The 22,987-nt window shown below is 38.0% G+C and overlaps 1 protein-coding gene across 3 annotated transcripts; it reads right to left on the bottom strand.

Annotated features, from left to right (window-relative positions):
* Nucleotides 1–164: 164 nt before the first annotated feature.
* On the bottom strand, nucleotides 165–22,564 carry GPLD1 (glycosylphosphatidylinositol specific phospholipase D1). 3 transcript variants are annotated; one of them, XM_059479943.1, is made up of 25 exons: nucleotides 22,459–22,564; nucleotides 19,552–19,607; nucleotides 18,986–19,064; nucleotides 16,311–16,408; nucleotides 15,393–15,503; nucleotides 15,087–15,135; nucleotides 14,550–14,604; nucleotides 13,788–13,895; nucleotides 13,071–13,098; nucleotides 12,851–12,990; nucleotides 11,851–11,916; nucleotides 11,489–11,612; nucleotides 10,826–10,965; nucleotides 9,625–9,811; nucleotides 8,545–8,655; nucleotides 7,486–7,560; nucleotides 6,871–7,027; nucleotides 5,133–5,274; nucleotides 4,484–4,583; nucleotides 4,289–4,382; nucleotides 3,526–3,702; nucleotides 3,062–3,222; nucleotides 2,777–2,803; nucleotides 2,636–2,686; nucleotides 165–1,491 (listed from the first exon to the last, which is right to left on the bottom strand). In XM_059479943.1, exons 1-25 carry the CDS (start codon nucleotides 22,553–22,555, stop codon nucleotides 1,414–1,416), a joined length of 2,511 nt encoding a protein of 836 aa, XP_059335926.1. In that variant the 5' UTR covers nucleotides 22,556–22,564; the 3' UTR covers nucleotides 165–1,413. The 3 variants fall into 3 exon arrangements, with proteins under 3 accessions (XP_059335926.1, XP_059335934.1, XP_059335945.1); XM_059479951.1 differs by having other exon boundaries at nucleotides 11,489–11,609; XM_059479962.1 differs by lacking the exon at nucleotides 13,788–13,895.
* Between the last annotated feature and the right edge of the window lie 423 nt (nucleotides 22,565–22,987).

Here is a 22,987-nt window from a genome sequence, read left to right as displayed (position 1 = left end):
GGCTTCTGTGAACTCCTTTTGACTCTTTACCTGTACATAACTGACTCAAAGCACAATAAAAAATTGTGCGAAGACATGTCTTCTACAGGACTGCCTTTTATCTGTAGACATATGCAAATGTTTAAAGTTTTTCTTACAATTCAAGTAATCAAAATGCAGTCAAGTGCAATAAAATTATGTGGAGGTCATACATAGCAAAAAGCCAGTGGAGATTGTATGCTCAGAATGAAATTGCTACAGAACTGGTTTTGTCAATTTTGATTTGAAGAGAAATATTCTGCCCTTAAAAGCACACTGCTTGTTTTGCCTCATACCACGGTTAACAGATTTGTAACATAAGTACTGCAATCCCAGTTGTAGCCAGTCACTTCTTTCACAAAGTTCAGATTTAACTTCTTTTTTAAAGTGTTCTGCTATTTGGGCAAGTCCTCAAAATAGATACCAGAATGCATTGTAAATCAAGCTACTGTTCATCTTGCCTTTTTTGATGTGTTTAGAACAACATCCTTGAGAGACAATTCCTAGGAAGGTAAGTTGAGATGTCTAATTTTGGAGTATGACCTTTAGAATTCTGTGCAATTTTATTTAAAATCAAAATAATGCCTTGCCTTTGTGAAGGAGGCAAGAGAGAGAAAACACACATATGTGTCTACAGACTAGCATTGGTAATAACAGTATCAACACATTCTGCTGCTCAAGTTGTTTAATAGAGAATTGATGCGCACTGTTAAACCTGCATCGTACAAAATTAGTGTTAATTAGTTAAAGACAATACTGTTAACAATAAAAGCCATTAACAACTCTGTGTTACCATGGTCATGGAATTTTACACAAAAGCAGAAAGGATGTCAAGAGTAACCAGCCAAATTGCATTTCCTCAAACTTTACCAGTCTTGCTTGTTCTTTTTTTCCTGGGAGATGTGAGCTGCACTACACCCTCAATGCACGCCTCAAGACTTGAGAGAGAGAAGAGAGAGAGAGACAGTCCTGTTGATCAGCACCCACCTTTCTGTCAGTCTTAAAGCTGCCCCTGCTGCATGCTTATTATTTTGTCAGTAACTTTCCATAACTTAGAATCCTTATCACAGTATGTAAGAATTGTAAATGCTGTGCTGCAGTTTCCCAGTTTTGTCAAGAAGATACTCAAATCTGGTCAGTAAAGGTGGCCACTGAACATTCCTTATACAGCCAAATACTACTACCAAAAATGCAGCTGCTTGCTCATTTCAACCTCTCAAAGGTTTTCAGACCAGCTCGCTTGTTCTAGATAAGTGATGCTGCTGCCCACCACAATTCAACAAAAGCTTGCCCACACAGTTGGTTTGTGTGGGCTCAGGAAAGTAGCACAAATACTACAGAGGTTCATCACTACAAGACCAGGTGTGCCCTGGTCTTTAAGGCTGCTGCAAACTTCTAGAGTGAGTAGACAAAAAGCCTTCCACCAAGTCGAGCTTTCGCAGAACTTCTCTCTGCTGCCACTACAACTTCTTTCTGCAGGGATAAAGAGCAAAGGTTAGCAAATGCAACTGCAGGTGCATGGCTGCCTTAAGCTTCCCTCGTAGATTATGACCATCTCGTTAGTGTCATATAGAAATGTGATGGGAAATGAGAGAGCAGCCCACCTCATTGGAGTAGCAGTTAAGAATACAGTTTGGCAAACCAGACTATTTCATTTGGGGAACTGGAGCAAGCTGGAACCAAATGAAATGAGTCTCTTGCCCATATTAACTGCTTCTCAGGGCTAAGATCAATAGGGATGAAGGGGGAGTGTGGACTAGATGGTGCTATAGCAACAGAAAGCAACTGCTTGGAGAATGGCCTCACTTGCATTTAGCAGTGCCTGTGTTTCAGGTGTTGGATTATGCACCCTAATCTAGCTGAGAAGAATTTCCAGGTGTTTCTCCATTGCATGTTTTAACACAAGAAGTCAAGCACCATTTGTTGAAGACCTCCTCAGCCTGGTACTGAGGCTTCCTCAGAGAACCCCAGTCCTCATGGAGGTGATGTTAGAGTGAGCAGAACATTGGAACTCAGCCAAATAAGCACTAAGTAACCTGCCAGCTAAAAAAAAAAAGGCTCCTTAGTGCATCATACAAATGTAGCAATGCGGGTTTGGTAAAAAAATGGGCATCTGAGAGAAGCAAAGAGAAACAGGCAGACAAACACATCCTAAACCAGTCAGGTAGGAACTGGACCTCTGTGCTTAGAAACACAGGACATATGAACAGCATTCACTGCAGGTGATAGCCAGGACAGCAAGCCTGTAAAAACTAAATCAGAGGGATGGTTTTGAGGACCTGGTTTGCTCCACAGCTGAGCATCCACTTTCCATACAGATTGGCATGAAGCTGGGAGGCATCTATGCTGCATTTCCCATGGAACCTTTCAGCATACTCCCAAGCAGTTTAGAATTCAGGCTGCTTTAAAGCGATTCAGATTTTTTAGTTTAGGTGCCAAAATTGTAGCATTCCATAGCTCATCAATCTATAAAATGTGTTTAATTATTGGTTCAGAGAGTAACTATGTAAAGAACTTAAGACTTGAAAATGTGTAAGATACATGCGAGGTGTTAGCTAGTATATGCAAGTGAGGTAGAAGGATGATATGAAACCTCCAACCATGTAATTTTTCTCACCTTTCTTTCAGATTTCACAGTGGTAACGGAACTCCCAAATCTTGATAGTTCCTGTAAAATAACATTGCTGGTTATAATGCTGCAGGTTTTTTTAAGCAGGACTTTTTAGTTTCTCTCAGTAATTTGTTTCTGGCTACTTACCTCAGGAGAAGTCAGGACATACTGCGCCTATAGAAGAAAAGAGAAGAGGAAATAAAAAGTCAGTGAAAGAGAGTAGGAGACCAGTATGATAACCCTGGCTCCTAAACAGCAAAGTAATTTAGGAACAAACAGGAGGAGCCTGAGAGTTTTGCACAGATTCAGAAGCCTGAGAAAAACTTTTGTTTTCTGGAACGAAGGCAGAACACACTTAGTATTGGTACTGGATGTAATTAATTAGTTGTCATTCTAAACTTATGTCCAGAATTCATTTTCATGTATTCTTACCCAGTCCTCAGGACAAGGAGATGTCCATGATGTGCAGTGGCCTGTCACATTCCCTGAAGATGCCTGTCTGCCATTGAAAATATAAACACGGCCAGCAGCCCCACCAGCCAGGACTGAGGTGACACCATTAGTTCGCAGTGGGGATGCCACAATCATTTCATCTGCACGTATTACAAAGAGGATATAACACAGCAGAAGTGAATTAATGGTAGACCAAAACACAGAAGAGCTGGTATGTACATGCCTCTAGATAACAAAATTTCTATTAATGATGGCAACTAAAATGTTTCAATTTCTGATTGAGTTGCTTGGGATTTTAGAGAGGCCTCCCTGTAAGGCACAATGGAATACTAGTACAATTCAATTGAGCTGTGTTTAGCACTTGTATGAATATGTAGGTGGCCAATTTTCCTGTTGCCAAAAGTCAAACACTTCACTTTTGGTCTAGCCTCATCAAGTTTTACCTAGTCCATCACTATCCAGATCACTTAGGTATATGTCTCCTCCGAAACGAGAAAACCTCCTGTCCCCACTGAATGTGCTGAGCAGAGAAGGCTTGGTGCTGTTTGACAGGTCATAAACCAGAGCCAGTCCAGCTTGATGCAGCACTGAGGACATAAATAAAATCCTAGACAGGCTGTCTGGAAAAAAAACAAACAACCAAAAACCAGATGTTGAGCATCAGACATAGGAACTCAGGTATAATACTTAAAATTATAGGTAATACTGGCATTACATAAAATGGACAAAATTAATATAATGTATCAAATGACATCAACAATTATATGGGATTAACACTAATTAGCATAGGGAAAAAATTCTTTTAGTCATAGTACCAGGGGAGAAATACATTCCAGTTAGACTTCTGCAGTTTGACGTCCTCAATTCCTTGCTGTCTACTGCCACAGTGAGGACAAAATACTGTGATGTTTCAATTCCAATAAATATGCAGTCTACTAGAAAATCACTGTTACATAAATAATGCAAAGTGGTAATGCTTTTAAGCCCATTTTTAGGAAAGAAGAAGACCCACTGAAGTTGAGGCACAGTAAAGAGGACTCTACATATAAGGCATATAGAGGTGATTACAGTGATTTCTTTTTTTTTTTTTTTTTTAACTACATGGGAATTTAAAGGTCTCTTTTCCCTTAAACATTTTATCTCTTCTCAAGTCATGCAGAAACAAACATCCTAAAGCAGAAATGGTCTCCAATTTTCAGGACATACCTGCAGTAGGTGCACCCATCACTAAAACTTTCCTTGTGTTCCCCGCCACAGACAGCACACCACTGGCCAGAGACAAACCCATTCTGCCCATCTCCTGTTAGATTTTTAAAACATCTATGTAATTTCTACATTTCTACACTTGAAGTTATTCACAAATATTCACAAATTATTCCCATAGTAAAGAAGCAGCCCTACCTTGTCTCCAGTGATCTCAAACCAGGGCTCTGTACTTGGTGGGTTATACCCGTACACCTTCCCAACACTCTGTCTGACATCCAGCAAGAGGGGATTGCAGCTTCAATTACAATGCAAAATAAATTTGTATCTAGCAACATAATATTGTACACATTCTCCCCTTTTACTTTGGAATAACAATGCCTGACAAATTCCAGAAATCTACTTTAGTAATTCCCATACTTGTTCTAACTAATTACACAATGCTTTGAGCAGAGATTTGGTCTGTCTATCCACTTGTTTATCATCCAAAACATTTTCATGTTTAATTTGCTTTTAAAAATGCTATCTCAAAGCAAGAGCTATCCATATGGTTATTTAAGGCGCATTTACCCATCAGCATTTTTGTGATCCCTCTCCTCCCTCCTCAGGGAAACCCAAGAAATTCTTAGGTGTCTTTAAATAACAAAGACCTGCTCTAGAGGGTCTAAAAATCCTTGTCTTCATAAAGAAGGGTGAAGACATAAAACTATTAATTTAATAAAAATATTCTAAGCAGAACAAAAAGGAAAGTTCCTAAAAAAGCTAGAAGTCTAATCTATTGTAAATCTTAAACCTTGCAGAAAAAGAGCAGAGTGGAGAAGGCAGCAAGCTGTCACATGCAACACACCTAGAACAAGTCTTCCATGTAGGGCTACCAATCAGCAGTAATGTCATGTTCTCCAGCTGGCAGCTAGCAAGTGAAAATCCAAACCAAGCATAATTTTCTTCCCCCTGCACCATCCAGTTGGCATCCTGTACTGAGAGAAGTCCTGAGAGACCAGAAAAAAATATGAGTTAATTCTTGGTGTGCCCTGGCATTGAAAAACCAATTTGCAATCCTCCACTGATTCATCCTGTGACAACAAGTTTCTCTGTTCAAAGTTACACTGTTCATGACATGGCATCAGTAGTTGTTGACTTTGCTTGCTCACCGTGCAGCTCTACTGGCTGGTGAAAGCTTTCCTTTGACACAGCCTGTTTCTCAATCCTTCCAATAGTACATGAAAGCTACCACTCAAGACTGCCCTAAACTACTTACTGTTTATCAGAACTTGCAATTCTTCAAGGGTGCTGGGTGGGAGCATTCTGGCTATAATTTAAATAAGTAATTCTGTGCTTTGGTTTTACAAAATTGTCAGCAGTGTTTTCAAACCCATGTTCTTGTGGTTTCTAATTTTACATTTATTAGAACAAGCTGCAAAAATCATCATCTGTCCCCATTAACTGTATTCACTTGTAGCATTCCTCTTTAGCCACATGAAGAGGAATGATAAATATTCATTTGTAGAGGTTTATTTGCAATTTTCCAAGAGAGAGCAGTGAGCCTACCCTGGACTCACAATAGATGGTTGAATCCATTGCTTTAGTAAAGTTCCCAACAAAGTTTCCCACATTTGTTCTTACTTCCAAGCTGGGACATTGCAGTCCAGATGGACAGAAAACCAGATGGGAAAAACTTGGTAGAGATTACCCCTCTGACAAGAGCCCATCTCTACCAACATGACAACAAACATGTGTTGTTCTCTGAATGCCTGCAACAAGTGGAGTGCCTTCAGGGATCCATTTTTTGACTCATCCCGTTGGTCACTTTATTATAAAATATTTAGACAAGGCAACATGATGCCCTTTTTTGAAGCTGGCAGATAACAGGAGATTGCAGGGGTTGGTCTCATTTAGAGGCACTCAGGCAGGCTGGAGTAAAAGGCTGACAGCAACCTCACAAAATTGGGTGAGGACAAATGCAAAGCCTGACCCTGGGAAAGGAGATGCCTGCACACTGATACAGCTGGGGACACACTGGCTGAGGACCTGCCATGTGGAAAAGGCCCTGGAGATCCTGGTGGGCAGGGATTGAGTGTGAGGCTCTGACACCAGACAGCCAACAGTGCCTCAAACTATGTAAGCAGGAGCACGACAAAGAGACTGAGAGAAGTGATTGTTTCCTAGATCACGCCTATAATACGTCCTTCCATAACAGGAAAGATGTTGACAAACTGGAGCAGGTTTAGTAGGGGTGTTCCATGCTTTCTATGCCTGTAAGATCACTATGCAAGGTGGGAGGACAATAGACAACGAACATAAACTGAAACAAGAAAGCTTCATACTGGCTGTAACAAGAGGTTTGGTTTTTTCCCTATGAGGACTGCCAAGAAGTAGAACTGCCCGGAGTGTCTCTGCAATTTCTACCACTGGAGGTTTTAAGATGCAGCTGGACAAAGCCCTGAGCAATTTGGTCTGGCTTCACAGCTTCAGTAGGAGGGACACCCTCTGAGATCACTTCAAACCTGAATTATGGCTTGATTAATAAGGAACAATCAATCAGTCATATAAACGATGGAAGGGTTAATTTACTCAACAAATATTACCTTGGTGGCTCCTGTTGAAATGAGAGTAAAATGCAACCACAAATCCTCTCTGCTTTCCATCACCGGGTGCATATGGAGAGCCCACAACCAGATCAGCATTTCCATTCCCATCAACATCAGCTGCCAGGAGGGACCAACCAAGATTACAGTAGGAATACTGCAATAAACAGTTAGTTTAAGCCTGAAATAGATCTGAAACCATCAATTCTGTAGCAAAATAGAGCGACATATTTCTAAAGACCTAAATTTGTTTTTGACCAAATTACCCTCCCACTCCTTGGCTTCAATTTTGTTTTCTGAGGTTTTTTGTTTAGTTTGGGTCAGGGTTTTTTGGTGGCTTTTTTTGGTTTTGAGAGCTAATGCACCTTTCTAGTCATCCTGCTGCCTTCCTGCACTGGGGTATAAATGTCTTTCCCAAATACTGCCAATCCAACCAAGTACCTGCTTGCTCCATACCCATCAGTCTATATTTCCTTGCAATGATAAGTTGAATTTTAACATTCCTTTTTTAAGCCCATAAGCTCTTTTCCCCTTTATCTCACCTCCTGCCTGTGCAGCCCTGTGTTAGCCTGGCTAACAGGGTAGTATAAACAGGACATTACATTATCAATATACCTGACATGTTATGGTAACGTTTGGCTGAGGTGCCAAGCCTCTTCTCTCCATTCCAAAGTAGACATACACAGCACCCTGAACAGCAGAAAAAGAAAATAAGGCATGAGAGCAGCTGCATGTCAGTATCAAGTATGAAATGCAAGGTCAATCACAAGGAGTGGAACAGTTCTGCAAGGGCTGTTCATACTACTTCACTTTCCCTCTCAGGGCTTTCCCATAATACTTTCTTTCCCACCCCAAGCCTAAGAATATCCATGCATAATGGGTACTGCTGTAACCAAGCAACAAAGCAGAGAAGTACATGTTCATCATATTCTGTGTAAGGAACAAGGGCAGTACAGTGTATTTATACTCATAATACACATGTTCAGATGGCTCAAATTTTGACAATTATTATGTAATGCAATGGCACAACAGATGTACACAATTTTCCAAGTGGTGAGTCTAAATAAAAGCAACTTAAATTCTTATTTAGACAGCGAAATTAGAATCTAAAATTCTGAAGAGCTTTAAGCTTAATGGATATAGTCTAAATCAAAACATTTTGCCTCTCATTTTGCATGGCCTAAAAATATTCAGGGACCATTACACAGGCTTATCTCATAAGCTGCAAGTCATAAAGCCTCTGTAACTTGATTATTTGGCAAGAGTGTCTGTGTTCATATCACATTTTAGATATAATTTGTTGGCTTTGTGAAAGCATATGACAAAATTCATTGACCCATGAGGTCCATTCCAGACTCTCTGTTCCTAAACAAAAAGGACGTTTGCATTTCATTAATGGCTCCTTACATTTCCAGCACGTCAGTGCTGCAAAATTGCAATCTGGTTTGGATTTCTAATGTGCACAAAGGCCACTCAAAGAGAACTACAGGTAGGTGTCATTGCTGTAGTCAAAGTACCCACAAAGGTTATAAACTCCTGTTTAAATTACAATGTCACCTTGAGCCACAACAGAAATTCTCTTTTTCATGTCAATATTTAAAAATTATGTATAAATAAAAAAATTCAGTTTGGAGAATTAAAAAAAACCAAAACAAACCCATGTTTGTAGCTTACTTTGTAGGTAAGAAACTGAGATCCCACAGAAGGTGCTCCAATTGCCAGATCTGGCACTCCATCCTCATTGAAGTCCAGGACTGCCAAGGCAGAACCAAATCTTCCTGAAGGCTAAAAGAAAAGGGATTACTCTCATGTTTTCCAGTCAAAACCATGAAAACCAAATGTACATTTGCCCAGGGAATAACTGGCAACAGATGACAAAAGTCTATCCCAACAATTCTTTTTCTTCTACGTAATAACCCCCATGACAACACATTTAATTCAAAGTCAACTGTGTTAAAATTAAGGACAACTGAATATAATATGGTGCTGCTTTGCTATTTCATCTCCTGAGTCCAGTGCACCATTGATGTCAAGTTTATGGTATTTCTTTTTAAAAGCATTATGACTGGGAACCACTAAAACACTCCGTAAGAAGACAGAAGCTGTTACTCCAGAGTTTATAACCACAGAAACAAATAGAAATGTATCTCATTTCTCCATATTATCTTCTTTATGAATAAAATTATTTTCTACAGACCATCATATTTAACACCCAAAAGGGTCATTTGCCCTTACTACTTGGTTACAAACCAACCATTATCATGTCTAAGAGTTTTCTCTTTTTTTTTTCAATACTCTTACTACAGACAAAATTATCTGGGGAGAAGTTATCAAATAATGAAGAAATGTAGACTCAAATGAATTAAAACTTATTAAATTAATAATTTTAAAAGGACAGGAAACACAATATTTTCTTAAATGCAGGCACCAGAATTATCTATACTGTGACTTACAGAGACACAACCGGAGTTTTATTTAAGGGCACTTTGGTGCCCTTTGGTATTACACTATGGTCTAACACTCACTTATCTGGTACAGTAATGGAAGTGAACCTACAGATCACCATAATTTCAAATGTTCCTGGGACTTTAATAATTATTATTTTCCTTGAAAAGCATATGACATCAAATGACATCAGGAGGAGCGTTTCAGAAATAATACTCATACACATTAATGATACTATTGTTCATTCAAAACTCACCAATTTTAAGGCAAAAAAAAATTAAGTGACAAATTTTTGCCTTGACCCCTTACCTGATGACCCTGTAGTACTTGGTCAGCTTTCCCATCCAGATCCATGTCCCCTGGTGGCAAACCTGACTGGTTGCCATAGACCACATACACCCTTCCTATCTGAACTCGGCCCATGGTGCTGTACCCTGGAGCTCCAGCCACCAGATCTTCATATCCATCCTGGTTTAGGTCAGCTGAGATCAGTGCCCTGTACAGCAAGGGAGTCAACAAAATCAGCATTAGTTTCCAAACTACCTCAACATCAGTGGAAAAAAGCCCCGTAATTCAGATAAACCAAGACTTGTGTTTCCCCATATTGTTTTGTAAAGACCTATACAGCATTTTAAATATTATACATTTGGTTATGTTTTTTTGAATTAAGTGAAATCAGAAGAATCATCTTCCATCAATGCATCTGAGATGTGCAGGAAATGCTTTTTACTGCCATTAGGCACCTGAGAGAAATGAGAACAAGAAGCATTAAAAAGGACTGTTTGCATATGACAAAGAATACAAAAAAAAAAAAAAAAGAAATTAAGTATCTTTTAAACTGAACATCTGATTTAATCAATGGACTTAACAGGAGATAAGCAAAAGGATCCCAGGTCTCAGTAACATGCTGGAGTTTAGAGAGGGAACATGGAAAGAACTAATTACTATTAATTTAGCCAGTGTGAAGTAAACTCAAGAATTAAATCCAAATGTTGAGACAGCATAAGGGAAGTTAAATAAGCAGCAATGCAAATTTGTTTTATTACTCTTCCTTGTTGCAGGTCAAGGAAGAACCTCATTGGCAAGGAGAGAGAATATGCCTCTCTCTGTCCTGAATCTATCTTTGAACTCCTACTAGTCTAAAGTATTTCCAAGAGGTCTCACTAGACATCATCAGTCATCAACTCATGACAGATGATTAATTTTGCACAAACATCATTCAACAACCAAAAAAGGGTAGCAACAATTTTTTACTGTTCAGAACTAGAGACAATGGTAGTATTAATGTTGGTTCCCTCCTTTTGGAGCTTGATCAACACCTGAAAGAAAAATCTTATATGTTAACTTGCTGTTCTGGTCATACAATATAAGACATTTCCTCAAATTTGTACCACTAATTGATTTGCACTGTCACCTTAGAAGAATATCCAAAGGACCAACAATAACATTTTGGTAGATACTCAAAATTTTCAGAAATTAAGAGGAAAGTAGGATGAAAAAAATTACCAACCATCCAAGCCTAGCATAGGGTGAAGTCAGAAAATATGAAGCTGCTGGCTTGGAGATGTGCTTAGAAGATTTCTGATGTGTAGCTCCTAATGCTCTCCAGACATTGGTTTTAAAAGCATGGTTTATCAAGCGGAGGGATTTCTGAAATAAAAATAATAAAGGGACACAGCAGTAGTTAAAACTCCAGAAGCTGAAACTCCAGAATGTTTTGGGACACCTCAAAAATCAAGTCACCAACAATGGAAATCACCACACGGATTTAAGAGGAGTCTGACTCAGATCATAAGCACCATTTTAGAAAGACAAAAATCTGTATGCTTTAAAGGGAGCACTAAAGGGAGCACTACTAATCATTCACTGCCAGGTTTTGCTGGGAGTTCTTAACCCAAAAAAGCCATAATATGTCTGTAAAATGTAAATACTAAATATATATTTTGTAATTTTTGGCATTGCAGGATGTGTTCTAACTTCACTATACAATGAGCAAAGTTTAAAAATTGAGTATTTATGATGTATACATATACATTAGCAATGGTACTGGAATGTCCATGAAGTCAAAGACCACCCAGAGACCCTGCTACTTCATGCAGCATTTCAGACAGAAACAAAAACAATATTATATAGAGATGACTTTTACCTGACACATCTGTTACTTCTCACTTACTGTTGCCCAAGGCTGTATGTCAAACTGAACTCCTCTCTCTGTGTAGTTTATATTCTTCTCAAGTGTTTCTGAAAGCAAAGAAGTTGTATTCTTGTGATGTTCATGTTTTGATTGTTTGTTTCTGCTAAAATAAAGAAGGCAGTGATAAGAATTAATATAACTGAAATAAAGACTCAAGGTAAAAGCTGCTCTTAGATTCTGCCCAGTTCCTTTATACAAAATTTACTCATGCTAAGAGAATCTCAAATTCATACACAAAAAGATTACCCAAAATATCTCTAATTTTCAGTAGCTCACTGTCCACACTAGCAGAAGATTCTCCTCTCATCACTGAAGCTTTAAACCATCAGAGCTATACTCACATGTGGCTGTCCTTGTGCTCCTTTGTGCAGTTTATGAACAGAGGGTTCTCAGGCAGGTAGCAATCACTAAAGAAGAATACAGAGAATGCACTTTAAAGATTTTACCACAATGGAAATGAAACTAAAAATACAACTTTTATACTTACTGATTCCTCTGTCAGAAGTCATCAGTTTTCTCAAGAAAATCAAAATCAGAGCATCATCATAACCTTAGAAATCCCATGATGTTTATTTGATGACCTTGATTCGATTCTGTATGAATATCACATCTTTATAGAGCTCTTGAAGGAAACTTATTGCAAAATGCACTCATATGAATCTAAAGCACTTTTCATCAAAGTGTTACAAAGAATATAACAGATTGTGCCATTCTGTATTTCAAGCATAATTTCCCAAAATAGCAACAGTGCTATTTTCCATATGAATGGATGGGTTAATTGCCACTGTTGGTCTTCTAATGAAGAAAGGTTGTATTTGTTATAGAGCTGTTCAAGTTTAAACTTCTACAACAATATGAAATTGTGAGAATAAGCCTGAGCTTAAAGACTAGAATATATACTCCTACTCTTTCTAATCCTATTTGCCTTCAGAGTCTGAAGGTAATATCTGGCCTCTCCTCAAAAGGGACATCTTTGCTGAGTGATGGCAGCAGCCAAAAGGTGCAGACTCAGATTGTCAGTCCAGCTAGGGCATGGGTATGCAATATTTAAGCAAATACTTGAGTATGCCTTAAAGAATGCCACAAATTTTTCCTGGTGAGTATCACCTGGGCATGCCAGAGGCACACTAGGGAAAAGGAGCACAAACATATAAAAAATACAAATGCAAGGCCTGTGTAATCCTGCGCACCCAGGCAAAAGGCAGACATGGAAATCCCCTTGTCCAAGTGAGAATCTAAAGCTCAGCACCTATTCCAGGAAAGATCCACTCTTCAGAAGAACAATTAAGTGGGTGTCAGCACTTGACTACTACATTTCATAGTTAAGGACACACACCATACCTGCTTCCATTCTCTAGCATGTGGCTCGTCAGCTCAAAAATGTTGTTGGTCCAGAATGCCATGTCATCCACTCCCCCAAGGAAATATTCGTGGAACTTGTCCACCAGAAATGGAGATTTACTAGCAAATGTTGGAAAAAGCTAAGGGACAAGTAACATACTCAGTAAGATGGATCACATCGTCTCCATGCCCATTTTTCTAAAAAAACCAGAAAACCAACCTTGCCAACAAGAAGCCTTTCTCCATGCCTGAAAAAAATGAGAAATAAAACTTGCTTAATTTAATATTTAATTAGTTTAAATAGTTGTTTTCAAAAGTCCTATATGGTAAATACTATGCAAGTCATTACATTTCCATGTTGATTGTTTATATATTTTTAAAGTTGTAATGTAAACCAATATAAACTTCATTGCCCTTAATTTTGAAGGATTCACAGTTTTTGTAGATGTTGTGTGACTATTGGTAATTAACTGAAATACAAGACAAAGTTAAGCTGTTCAGGATATTCAAAAGCAGACACTACCAGATATCCAAAGTGTTTTATGAATTATTCTTGGACTTGAAGGGATCTACACAGAATGTAGATAAGGTATGTATCTACAGACTCCTTCAGTGCATGATAATTATACTGCTAACTCACCACAGTGCAATAACACTTGAAGACACAGCTGCTCTCAAATAAATAGGCATAAATACATTAAATGCAAAATGCATTAAATAGCCAAGATTTACCATCTGTGGTGTAGTAATTTGCCAGTCATTATGTAGCCCAAATTTGAATCCTAGTCATTAAAAAAATTCAGATGTTCAGTGATTTTGGGGTCTAGGAGGGAGTCTTCGTTGCTGACATCAATGCATAAGGTGTTTCAAATATGATTATCATATTTCTCCTATACATGTTTCACTTACAAAACTCAGGCAGAGATATTCAACTTACAGTTCAAAAAACAGCAAATAAGTACATTCAGCAATTGTGCTTTCAGTTATGATCTGTTTTCCATAAAATTCCTTATAGATAGCAGCTAAGTCTTTCACAGGTACATACCTGAAAACAAAAATAATGTATTACAACAGCAGATGGTCCACATCACCTGATAAAATATTGTGGTTCTTGTAATAACAACAGCCTATAAAATATTCCAAATTTCAAAAGACTACATAAGGTCATGAAGATCTACAAATATTAGGATTGCACATGCAACTGTGAGAAAAAAAATAGTGGATATCTAAGTTTTCTGCTCATTTTTATGCTTTTAAAACTGACTTCAATATCCTCAACTTCCCAAAGTTTAAATATATCTCACTGCGGTTGTCACTTAACTGAGTTATTTAACTAGGTGCTAGGACATTCCAGCAAAAGGTTTTCAGTAGTTATTTTACATATAACTACTTATAACTTAAGATAATAAGTTAATATAGATAAGATAATATAACTTAATCTTTTTTGCTGTGTTCCTATACATAAAACTCTCTTGTGTCCTTCCAGTTTTTATGTCAGGGAACAGTAAATATGCATATAAGGAATACTGAACACATAACATTTAAAAGAGTTGCAAGGGTTTTTTTTGAAAGAAAAATAAAGGAAAACATTTTTTAAAAACATTAATAGATAGTTATGTGATATTATATGTAACTATATTAAATATGATTATACAAAAAACTCCATTAAATATGAAAGAAGACAATCTCATTATCTTACCAACTCGATGCCAGGTAACTGAAGTCCAGCTCAGACTGACTCACTACATCTCCTCCTAAGGATGAAAGAATGAAAAAAACCCTACACAGCTCAAGAAAAAAAACCTGTTAGGTATCTGTAATGGGTAACAGTGTGCATGAAGTATGTATGGCTCTTCTATATGCATTTATAAGGCAGATCTTCCAGCTATATATTTAGAATACACAAATAGTTCACCTGAAAGTATGCTGGACATTTTATACCTCTGGAGAATAATGTACAATTCAAAATCACAGTAGGGACTCCATCCATATCTTAGCATCCTTTGGTCTGCATTTTGGCTTTAATCCAAATGTCCATATGCCTTATCACATCTCCTGAAACCTGAGGACAGGTACAGCAGGGCTTTGCAAGCCATGGGGGAGGGCAAGAATAGAGTGTCCATATACCATCCTTAAGTTCTGCATTGCACAGGACAAGAGCCAGAATCAACCACCCTGGTTTTGAAGAGGACTTATTCCAATACAAGGATCTATGATTGGCAAACAGAAACATTACCAAAATCTCCAACACTGTGAGCTTCTGAGTATGAACCACGAAAATCAATCTGGAGAAAGAGAAAAACAAGAGAACTGTCTGTTTCTTTTCATATGAGCAGAAACCAACCCTCCAACAACACTAATGGTTACAGGTCCCAAACCTGGACCAGCTTCACTCTTATGAAGTTTGTGACATTGTGTTTCTCCAAAAATCTTCCTGAAACAGGGCTCCAGCTTTTCTCTTACCTCCCCACCACAGTCCAAAGCAAAGATATCCATTCCAATAAATCCAGTTGTATGAATAAATAAAGTAATACAGGCTTACTTCTCCCATGGCCTTTAGAAATCCTTGGTCGATGCCCAGGCTATGCCAGCTAACATCTGCCACCATATGTGAAGCAATTCCAAACAGGAAAGCCACCAGCTTCTCTGTAGCCTTCACAACAACAATCCATTTGTCAATAATTTGACTCCCGTCTTTAAGAAAATGTTAGCATTTTCTATAGATGCGTTAAACAAGGATACAGCTAAGAAGCTCTTATAGTCCAAGAGTTTACCAGGACAAAGTGCTGACTGCTCATTGCTTGATGCTGTGGTCAACTTTTGTAACTTGAGAAGCTTTAAGCAGTTTATACAGTCTGAGGCCATAGAATTACATGATTGATGTGAGGGTAATTTGCATACTTCAATTAAATGTGAACCAAACTGTATTTCTGGACCAAGGATAAACATTTCCACTTCCAAGGACTGAACTCCCTCTGCCACCATGGTTGTTGTGTAGGCAGACAGAGGAGAGAAATACATTCCTCAGCACGTTCACTTTTGACAAATTGTTCTTCATTTCCTCCTACATAGCTTACAGACCATTAACAAGAGCAAATCCAGACTAAGTTCAAGATTTCACAAGTAAGAAATCTAAAACATGTCTGGTTTTCAAATGGCAAACTCTGAACCAGATCTCACAGGAACGCAACACCACCAATTATATTTAAAAGTTTGGACCTATGAAATGTATGCACAAGACCACAGTGGAAATAACTGACAGACTTTATATGGAAACTAAGTTTTTTTTTGTATGGTAAAGATTAAAACAGGATTTCAAGTGTTACTATATAAGGAGAGACTTTAATATAAAAATGTAGGGTTTTTCTATACCTCACAAATGATGAAATTACAACCAGTGAAGGTGAAGCAAACAATTGAAAACAAAGTCAATCAAGCAAAAGTTAATCAACTTTCTTACCTCTTCCCAAGGCTGAGGATAATTCCTTCTGATGTAGTCAATACTTGCTTTGAGAAATGGTGACCAGTGAGTGTCTTCAGACACATCATGGAACATTCCTATTGCAATAAAATTATATCAGTATTTGATTTACTCTTTGGGGAAAAATTAAATAGAAAAAAAGAAAAAGGAAGGGTTTTTCTCCATTAAAAACCCCACAGACTTTTGCTCAATTTCATGTCAGACGATACATTTTGCACTCCAGCTCATGAAAAGAGCCAAAATAGACTTACTTTTATCTGATTCATACTAACAAAACAGATACTAGATTTACCTTCTATGATTTTGGTTTGAAGCATCTGAAAATTTTGTGCCTGCTCCTTTTCCCTGTGCCTGTGAGTGGGTACAGTACAATGAAAAGCTGCCTCCCAAGCAGAGAGAATAAAGACAGCTGACAGAGAACCTGCTAACTAAATTAATGCATCCACTTGTATGGCAGAAAAGCTGTAGGGAATGGCAGCCAACTCAAAATGTCATGTTTTCTGGCAGGTATCAGTTTCCACAGGGCAGAGGCAGGCTATGTCATCATTATCACCACAATCATTTTCAACAGAAAGGCAAACTAGCCAAGACACAGTCAGTGTAGGAGGGGAAAAAGGGAGGAAAGTAGGAAAAAATAGGTTTCATTTAGAAGACGCATTTACTACTCTCACCTGAATTTAGGCAGAAAGATTGTGTAGGAACTAACAGTGGCCTTGCCTAAAAATTTCTGTGTACCTACATAAAGCTGAGTGCAAAGGGATGTTGACATAAAGACATCGAGCAGCACACATGTTAAATTCTCTAAGGGGGAAGAAGGTAGGTGGGAGATTGTTCAGACCATCAGTACTCTTGGAGGAAGAGTGTGTGTTTGTTGACACAGCAATGTGAACCTGCACAGTGTTAGAGGAGATTAAATACTGAGAGAGAAGACCTTGTGGGGCAATTCACTTACCTTTTAGCCTCGTGACATTTTACAGTGCAGCTAAACCAGATAAAAGAAGGATGGTTCTTGCTTAGCAAAATCAGAGTAGGCTTTTACATCTAAGCTTGTCTCCTGCCCAAATAGGCAGTCTGGATGGCTTTGTTCTTGATCTTATCACACAGTTAAAACAGCTACCTGAAGAGGTATCTGTTTCTTCCATACTGACTAAAGAAATTGTAGACAAGTGGTCCAATTCTAACAAGGCAAGACAGACTCCAAGGTTAGTGAAGGAATGAAGACTGGATACTGCAGATAGAGAATCTCTGACCTGGTATAAAACAGGTCAAAATGGTTAGAAGGGAAAGATGAGATAGATAGATAGATAGATAGATAGATAGATAGATAGATAGATAGATAGATAGAGCGAGCTAAAGTAGGAACTGAAAAAAAATCCCAGGAGAATATCAGTCATGAATAAAAGGAAAGCAAGACTGAAGTTTGGGACAAGAAGTTGGCAGAGCCAGGCAGAAAACCAAGATGTGTGACCCAATGAGTGACAGAAGACAAAACCAGTATTAAATGCCAGTACAGAGAGGTGATTTGGATGTGAGCTGAGCACATCAGGATATGAAGCAGCCTGTAGCTGGCATAACCAACAGGCAGCATCAACAACCTCTGTCTGAGAAAAAGAGAACTTTGGGTGCAACTGTGTGACTTGGTTCCAAACCAAACAAAGATCCTAACTATCCCTCAAATTTCATGGAATTTGTGTGGCCCACTAAAATAAGCTACTTTCAATACTTTACACTTGCACTAATACCTCAACAATATTGAAGCCAGTAAGGCCAGATACCCTCACACAAAGTACTTACCACTGCCCTGTCTCTGGTATCTGCCTAAACACCCTAATAGCTTGTACCTGGAGGACAGGCTCTTTATCCCATTTCCTAACTGCTCACTATCCAGATTTACCCTTTCAGTAGCAAATATCCTACAGCAAGGCCTAGCTGGCTCTTTTATAGCCCTAATGTTGCTGAAGAAGCTGCTTATGATCAAGAACCGACCTTCCAGAGCTGAAAAATCAGGGGACCACTTGCAAGTCAAGACATATTTTTCATACCTATTGCAAGAGGGTGCTAATTTTGTACTGCAGTCTTTTGATCTGCAAGCAGCAAAATTAAGACTGACATTAATTTCCAACAAGAAGAGTAAAAGGCAAAAGACTGCACTCTGGAAAAAAAAAGCTTTTAAACTGGGATGTTATTAACACTTGCCCACCCACCCCCCAGCAAGTCCTACAGTATTTTGTTGCTGTGGGACTTTTAGATTGTCCTATCCTCTTTTTGACTGATCTGATAGAAACTAATAATTTTTAACACAGAAATAGCTTTAGGTCTTCCCTAAGATTTATAAAAAAATCATAATTTTGTCCTCTCTGTACTTAGTAATCTGACCTAATTTGATCAAACAACATCCTTCTATTAAATTGTCCTACCCATTAAATCGTTAAATTTGCCCAAGAGTTATTTTCTAAAACAGTTTCAAATGTGTTATGTCATTATAAATTTCTACAAAAAGGCTTTAACAAAAATGCTGGATAGTTTTTGCAGAAAAGCATTTTTGTCCACACTTTATTTCTTACAATGTAACCATTTTCAACCCACTAAACTCTGTAAGATTTCCACATAAAAATGTAATTGTTATAGCATTGGACTTATAAAGCTTCTCTTACCACGTTTGCAGATTGGAGGATAAAAGGCATCAGGATAAATGCTTCCAGCCTGAAAAGCATCTTGGTGATTTAATAATAACTGGGGAAAGGATGGGGGGGAAAGGAATCAGAATGCTATTGCACAACACAAAACCACATTTTACTGCCAACATCAAAGATACATTCTAAATAGCCAGCAAAATACAACTAGTATCTTGGTAAAATATACCATGTAGTGCACAAAACCTTGCTGCCATTTGCTGTCCTTAGGTTTATTAAATCTGCTTTCCCAAAGTACTCTACTGGTTCTTGTAATACAACTGCTCACATAGAATATGACTAAAGAAGATAGGAAAACATGCAAGAAACCACACAAAGTGTATATATATATATATATACTGGTATAATTGCTACATTTCTGTAATAATATTCAGAATCATTCAAATTATTTTGAATAAAAAAAGGTAAAAAATACAGTCTGTGCACAATATTGATGCACACATTACTGAGAATAATAAAGACAGGCAAGAAGACAGAAAGAAAAGGATTCAGAAGAAAGGTGTACAAAATTGAGAAATACTTCCTACCTTTCTATAATTAACACTCCCTTCATGATTAGTGAAAAATTCCAGAGCTCTGTGTGCTGAAAAACAATATATTGAAGTGTTGATTTACAGGTACTGGGTGCATGCCCACGTTTTGGTAGAAGCAGTAGCAGAACCAGAAGACAACACATTTTCATACCTAAGCCAAGCACCAAGTGCATGAAACACCATTTCTCACAGAGCTGTGAGAAGGTGTGCTTTCTCACCTAGGTGTGTTTTCTCACCTAGGGAGTTAATAAGGAAGTGCTCTTTCTGTGGCACATCTTCAGTCTCTCTCTAATCCCTAGCTGCCAAGCTGAGCAACCAAGCTGATCACAGAGAAATGAACTCCCCATGTCCAGAACTGAGCCACAGCAGTGAACTGACAGGACCACACACAGCACATGTAAAGCACAGACCATAAAGTTTTAGCTGTACTCAAGCTTCATTGTTGCCCTTAACAGTGAAAAAGGTATGTTGGGAATCTATGTGGGTGTTTAACGGTTTGATTAATTTTTAACATGCATGGAAAGTAACAAAAATCTAAAGGTAAATAAGCAAGGTAAATAACACTACTTATTCATTGAATTGGCAGATATTCTTACTGCCAAAATCTTTATTTAGCTGGCATAACAAGTGAATGAAATGAAATTACTTCCTTTTCATTAATGAGGTCTCCAATTAATATTAGATCCCAGGAAAAATCTATCAACACTATTCTAAAAATACATAACATTTCCTCTAAAACTATTTTCAAAGATTGATTTGTTCCTTACCAAATAAATCACATCACAAAAAAGCCCCAAAGAACCAAACAACAAAGCAAAGAAACAAAAAACTCCCCCTACCAAATCCAAAACAATTCATTCCTATTCTGGAATAAGATCTGGACAAAACTGGGGGTTTGAATGATCTTTCACTTTGAATTTTACCCAATAATCTAAATCATCCTTATACAAGTAAGATACCTTAAAGACCAGCCTTGCACCAGAAGAGAAACAGCAACAAAATAGTAAGTAATACTCTAAAATGTTAAGGCTCAGACATTTCTACACACATCTCTGCTTCCAGTGTGGGAGAGCCTCAGTTTGACAGTTTGCTTTTTCTGCCTCACACCTCCTCTGCACTTCTCTCACTACTCAAGTGGGCCCAGGTTCTACAACTCCACCTTCACAAGGAATTTTATGCCAGATCTCCACAGTCTCATAGAGCCTCATAAGTGTGACAGGAACCCCCAGGGCAAGGAGCTTCCCCACTGGGACCTGCCTCCAGACACGGCCGTGCAAGTAGGACACAGCACAGCTCTGCCAAGCACACTGAACACCACCAACATTCTGAACAGGCAGAGCTTTTCACCATTTTAAAAGTACATTCAAAACTGTGTCCAGGATTTCTTTGGTGCTGGCTTTGAGTAAGAGGAACTCCTTCTATAGTTTGTTGTTCAGTTTTTTGGTTTGTTTATGTATTTTTGGGTTTTGTTTGTTTGCTTGCTTGTTTTTGTTTTCCTGGAGTACTCAGTGTTTGAATTTTGGAAATATTTTCATCTTATCATACTAGAATTTTATGTGAACAACAATAAGAGTATTCATTTTAGCAGAGTCATAGCTGATCACAGTTTAATGTAATTTTCCGACACATGGACGAAACTATAACCCAATAGTTCAGTGTACTCACAACTCCTCAGGCAACCAAGATCTCTATATTATATAAATACAAGTTTTCTGCAAACAGAAAACTTGATTAGGAAAAGAAAAAAAACCACTGCTTTGGGACAGATCTGTAAGCTTCTCTTTGCAGATTTTTTTTTTTGCAAACACACTCTATTCTGGAAAATCTGTTATTTCAAGTCCTCAGAAGCTTGTACTCGGTAATTAGAGCCCTGAGCTTGCAGAGTGGTGTGCACTTGCCTAACCTCAGGCAGCATGGCTTCTCCTACAGATTATTATGGGTTTCTTGACACATTGTTAGAAAAAGCAAATTGTCCCAGGATGCTGACATGAGTACAACACTCAGTAAGGGAACACACTCCAGTCACAAACACCATGAACAATCCCAGTCTTTAAATTGTTCAAAGTTGTATATATTGTATTCAGTACTTAAAGCCTGAGAAAATTACCTGAATAAAGGCAACATCCTACATTTTACCACCTGTTAGAGCAACGCATTTAGAAACAAAACCAGAAGAACAAACACCATAAACTGTCAATTACTACGAGTAACTCAGAATAACCTCACACTGCTTGTGTTTGTGCTCGCAAAACTGCGGAAGAAACCAGATTTTAAAAATAGCACAGGCAAACAAGAAATTCAAAACAGAAATATTTCTCCATTTTGATGTTCACTCAGTTCTCTCCTTCATTCTCTACAAATCTAGGCTGCTCTGGCTACAGAGAGCAACCTATCAGAAAGAGATACAGAACAAAATTTTTCTGCTGTTAGTTACAGACAGAAACACATTACAGAATTTTATCTACTTGTGCAGGTATGGCATAATTAATACAAAGTGATTTAAAAACAGAGTTACCACAAAGAACTTGTGTTATTCTTTAATTTAAATATAACAATCCCACAAATTGCCTAAAGCATTCCTTTTCTTTCTCCAAACCAAACTCTGTCTGCGTAGAACTCACAGACAAAAACATTCCAGTTACATAATGCCTGTGTCTTAGGAGACGGAAAAATACGCGACCCAAGTCAACTCAAGCGTTTTACTTACAAAACCAGTAAAATTTCAAACTCCAAAAATCAAACTGCTCGTTTATCCTATCTGTTATTCACATTTTTAAAAATTATGTAGACTGCTTGTTACTTTAACATTATTTCCTCCCTCTGCTTTCCTGCTGAATCTGAATTTACTTCTCTTCACAAGAAATTCAAAACACAACAAAATCCATTTTGAACATGTCTTACCTATTTCAACATGTGTTGAAATTCCACACGGGATACATCTCTGACAGAAATGGTAGAGTATAACCAGAGAGACAGACCAAATCTTCAGACCAACCATGATGCTGGCTCCAACTGTGGTTTTCAGAAGCCTGGAGCAGTAGCACTGTGACCTTTGAAATGTAGGTTACGGAGCATGCCTTTTCTTTCACACATATTGCTGACACAGCAAGCAAACGACTGCCAAATTTGAAAGGCTATTTTATACCAATGCTTTCTTTTACTGCAAATAAAGTGATTTCTATAAAGAAATAAATAAACTGTGGGTATTCTCCCCACTTGAATTCTGTAATATCTCTGGGATTTGAGCATTTTAATCCATGCATCACTGCACAGCAGCAGTGAGATTTTTTTGTCGAATCCAACATCATGGCAAAGAGTATCCTCTCAGAGTTTGTCCAGCTCATGGTGTGCTTGCCTTACAGCAACTACATCCCATTTCACAAAAGAAATTAAAGCCAACTGCCAAAGCAGTGTTAATAGAAAAACACTA

This window comes from Ammospiza nelsoni, chromosome 1 (genome assembly GCF_027579445.1).
Source record: "Ammospiza nelsoni isolate bAmmNel1 chromosome 1, bAmmNel1.pri, whole genome shotgun sequence".
NCBI lineage: Eukaryota > Metazoa > Chordata > Aves > Passeriformes > Passerellidae > Ammospiza > Ammospiza nelsoni.
The sequence above is the reverse complement of the archived record's forward strand: the minus strand, read 5'-3'. Positions and strand labels throughout refer to the sequence as shown.